Source organism: Orycteropus afer, unplaced genomic scaffold (assembly GCF_000298275.1).
Source record: "Orycteropus afer afer isolate SDZICR_OR568_19922 unplaced genomic scaffold, OryAfe1.0 scaffold00047, whole genome shotgun sequence".
NCBI classification, from domain to species: Eukaryota; Metazoa; Chordata; class Mammalia; order Tubulidentata; family Orycteropodidae; genus Orycteropus; species Orycteropus afer.
This window is the reverse complement of record NW_006921634.1, coordinates 5,874,043-5,878,338: the sequence shown is the minus strand read 5'-3', so window position 1 is coordinate 5,878,338 and position 4,296 is coordinate 5,874,043. Positions and strand designations below refer to the sequence as shown.

At 37.0% G+C, this 4,296-nt stretch overlaps 1 protein-coding gene across 1 annotated transcript in view; it reads right to left on the bottom strand.

Moving 5' to 3' along the window:
- MED17 (mediator complex subunit 17) overlaps positions 1-4,296 on the bottom strand; it is a 39,374-nt gene that overhangs the window by 14,012 nt on the left and 21,066 nt on the right. Inside the window, exon 9 of the mRNA XM_007938058.2 lies at positions 3,016-3,153. Coding sequence (XP_007936249.1) covers positions 3,016-3,153 — 138 coding nt within the window. The remainder of the gene's footprint in view (positions 1-3,015; positions 3,154-4,296) is intronic.

The window sequence follows — 4,296 nt, the reverse complement described above, 5'->3', positions numbered from 1 at the left end:
GGGAGGGGAGCTGTTGCATTGTGGTAAACTGTGGTCAATGACATGAGACAAAGTATATGTGAACTGCTGTATGGAAAGTCAATTTGCCCTGTAAAAAAAAAAAAAAAAAAAAAAAAAAGGGAAAAAAAAAAAAAAAAAAAAAAAAAACCTCTCCAAATTAAATAATCTACAGGACCAAATGTAGAAAAACAGTAATAATGTCTTTCTACATTTGATGGAACCTCACTCCTAACTTGTTTTACAATAAATATTAGGGAATACAGCATTTTGGCAACTGTCTAAATAAAAACGTAATTCAGATTAATTAAAATTTTCATATTCCAGTCTAAAAAGCACAAAACCCAGCAGGCTTCAAGGAAAAGATTTATAAATCTAACCAAAAAAATTTTTTTTTTTAAAAAAGTAAGCATAAGGGAATAGGCATTCTCATCACTACTGGTAGGAGCATACTGGTGTATCCACTTTGAAGAGCAAAATGGTAATATCCGTCACAATTTTAAATGTTTTTACCCTTTTACTCAGGAATTCTCCTTGGAGGAAATTATCCTATATATACATGTTTGCACATGTAAAAAATTACTTTCCTGGTACCCAAGCCAAATGATCAACAGAAAAGTGATTAAAAGTTTTGGCATATACAATTACACACTATAAAACTGTAAAAAATAATAAAGCAGACCTATATGTGCTGATATAGAATGTTGTTGTTGTTATGTGCCATCAAGTCAGACCCGACTTATAGTGACCCCTCCTTGGGTTTCAGAGGCAGTGTTACTACAGAAGTAGATTGCCCCATCTTCCTTCCGAGGACTGGCTGCTGGGTTTGAACCGCCAGCCTTCTGGTTAGCAGTCAAGTGCCTTAGCCACTATGCTACCAGAGCGTCCGCTGATACAGAATACTTACTTATATAATGCTACTGAGTAAAAGACACAAGGTACAGTGGAAAAAAGGCAAAGATATGGTAGAGGTAGAATATATATGTTTGTAAACACATAGAATTTCCTCAGATGTATAAGAAACTGTTTTAAATTATTGCTTCTGAAAAGAGGGACTAAGGGATGAAGTTGTGAGAAAGAGGACTACCTTCACTTAAATAACATCAGCTGACCCTAGCTATAAAAGACAAGGAAAAGAACAATATACTACTTCCTTCTACTTCCTCTTCCCTCCTGTTTCTGTCAAGGCGATTATTATCATTAACTTTTCTTCATACATTAATACTAGGTCCTGTAACCGTAATTCCATAGATGTTTCACTCAGTTCTAGATGATGTAAACAATTTAATGGTGACTTTCCCTTTGTGTAAGCTCTCTCTTAGCTTTTTATTATGGATAATTTCAAATACAAATACAAATAAAAGTCAAGAACAGTGTAATGAAACTTGATATTCCTAATACCTAGTTTATAATACGGTTATAAACTTATGGCCAAAGTTATTTCACCTACATTTAAAACTCACTCGTCAATTCTCCACCTCCAATACACTCCCGTTACCTTATCATTTCTTCAGGTACCAAACCAAACCAAACCCACTGCCGTCGAGTTGGATCCGACTTGGGTTTCCAAGGCAGTATCACTACGGAAGTAGATTCCCCAACCTTCCTTCCAAGGAGTGGCTGGTGGGTTTGAACCACCAGCCTTCTGGTTAGCAGTCAAATGCCGTAAGCAGTACACTACCAGAGCTCCCTTTTTGGGTACAGGGGATGAAAAAATTGTATGATCCAGCTCCACTGCACCAAATTTTCCTGGAAGTTTGAGGATTTTTTTCCCCCACTGTATACTCCTTTGTTTTCTTTTTTTTTTCCCAAGCACCCTCATCTCTTATTTTGCATTAAAAAAAAAATAGTAAATGAAGATCTCTACATTAAAAAAATAACATTGTAAGTATAATTTATGCTTATTTTACCTAAGAGTGGTAATTTTGTGTGTTGCAGTATGTTTTGCTCACTGGTGAGACCACTGTGCCTGTTCAAGTCTGTCTGAAATAAACAAGTGAAACTTAAAAAATACAAGCTCTCCTAAATCCTGGTAACTGTTTGTTAGTACCTCACTCCCACTGACTTAGGGAAAGGGACTCAGTTACATTCTGTCAGCTACTAAATCTCAAAAAGGCTCCCATGGAGACCAAAAAGACCTTCTCCTAGCTACTACTCTAGAAGTCTTCTATTTCCACCCAGTTTTGAACCAGGAAATTTTATTGTGTGAGGTGGACATGCTAACCACTATGCTATGAAAACGAGAGGTGCAATGGTTAAGGCATTTGGCTGTGAACCAAAGGTTGGCAGTTTGAATCCACCAGCTGCTCTGTGGAACAAAGATGAGGCAATCTGTTTCCATAAAGATTTACAGCTTTGGAAACCCTATGGGGAAGTTCTACTCTGTCCAATAGGGTCACTATGAGTCGGAATCGGCTCAGTGGCAGTGGGCTTGGTTTTTGACTTTGATTTAGTTACCATTCAAATTCTATTAACTTGTGCTTTGTGAATGCACCAAGTAGACTGCCTCTCTGTAACGGCTGGGGAAAAAAGCTATTTCAGCTCCTTCACTGGCAGATGTCAGCCAGTTGTAAGAGCATAATCACAAACAGGCTAAGCCCCATGATCAACACCAGGCCAGGGAAAAGCTACAAAACTTGGACTGTTTTTGGCACAACACTGAGAACACAGGCTCTAGGATAAATGACCATACTTACTTCAAATACCCCAGACTTACCATAGCCTCTAGCAAGAACTGAAGAAGACCCAAAGTCTAAGGAAGTTAAGAAATTTCTGCTCAATAATGGGATTCATTTTTTACTGTAGCTCAAATATGTGACATTTACCTAATAGAAATTATCTTAGACATTCTTATCTCTCTCATTTTTATAAATACTCAACAGCTGATATAATTTACTGGAATGTTATGCCATCCTTGCCAATATAAACCAAAAAGCTTGATGTAATCACTCAGCAATCATCAATACATAAAAAGCCACTTTATATATTAAAAGCATAACTTTTATTTTTGATACTTACTTGCATATTTGTTCATAACCTTGTGATGTGATTAAAACTTTCACACTAGATTCATAAACATCATTAATATTCGACCAGTGAGCTTGTATCTGAGGATCCTCAATGCGACTTGCTAAGCTATCAATGGTTGCAGCAGTTCTTTTAAAGGAAGTAAAAGAAAAAAACAAAAAACTTAAGTCATCACATAAAGTAAGATTTTGAACCATTCATCAATTTTATAAAGACTTAAAAATTAAATGGCTTTTTAAAAATACCACCATTTGAAAAGCAAAGACTTAAAAGAAAATCTGTATATAGTTCTGAGAACGTCTTTTACATTGCTCTGATGCATGGTTTTCAATGTCACATTATAACACACTCAGGCCATTACAACACGCATACTCAGGACTATGACGACTCATGGTGGATTACCCTGTAAGTCTACCCTTTTGCTCCACTACGGGAAGCTTATCAGAACACAAGTGAGACAGAAACTTCTAGGGCACTAACCTCATTTCTATAAAGAATATCAATCGTTCACAAATGTCAGTACTTGATCCCTGGTAACAAATGATATGGGCCATACCCGTACCTAAGATTCACTGTTGAATGGGATTATAATCATATGCAAGAGAAGCTAGAGACATTCTGTACATACAAATGAGAAATAAGATTTATGACATGGTCTTTACATGCCAAACACTGTAGTAAGTGCTTTAATGAATTATATCATTTAATCTTACTAACAATCCTCTAAGGCAAGAAGTATTTTTGTTATCTCTATTATATAGATGGAAAAAGAGAACTTTAGAAATGTTAGGTAATTTTCCCACCGTGACACAGCTGTAAGCTGGTGTATAAAACCCAAGAGTCTAATTCCAGAGCCATTAATTTTGCCTTTCTTTTCTTATACATAGCAATCAACAGCCACTGCTTAGAACCAAAGCATAAATCATGTAAATTAAGGAAACTTGTAGGAGAGTTCCGGCAAGATGGCAGACTAGGCAGAAGGATTGCACAGACCCACTTCAACAAAGAAAAGGGAAACCAATTAACACAGACACAGAAGATAACCTTGGACCCCTGAGCCTTGAAGGGAAGGATAGAGAATTGGACTAAACCCCAATTAGCAGAAGAATTTGCGTGAAAATACCAAAAAAAGGAGACATACAGAGCTGCGGTCTGACAGCGAACTGAGTGACCCTGACAGTACAGGCGGCTCGGAGATTCCCAACTGGTGGTAGGACCTAAAAATTAACCTAAAAATCACCCGGCTAGCCAGGGACTGCATGGACTGTGCAA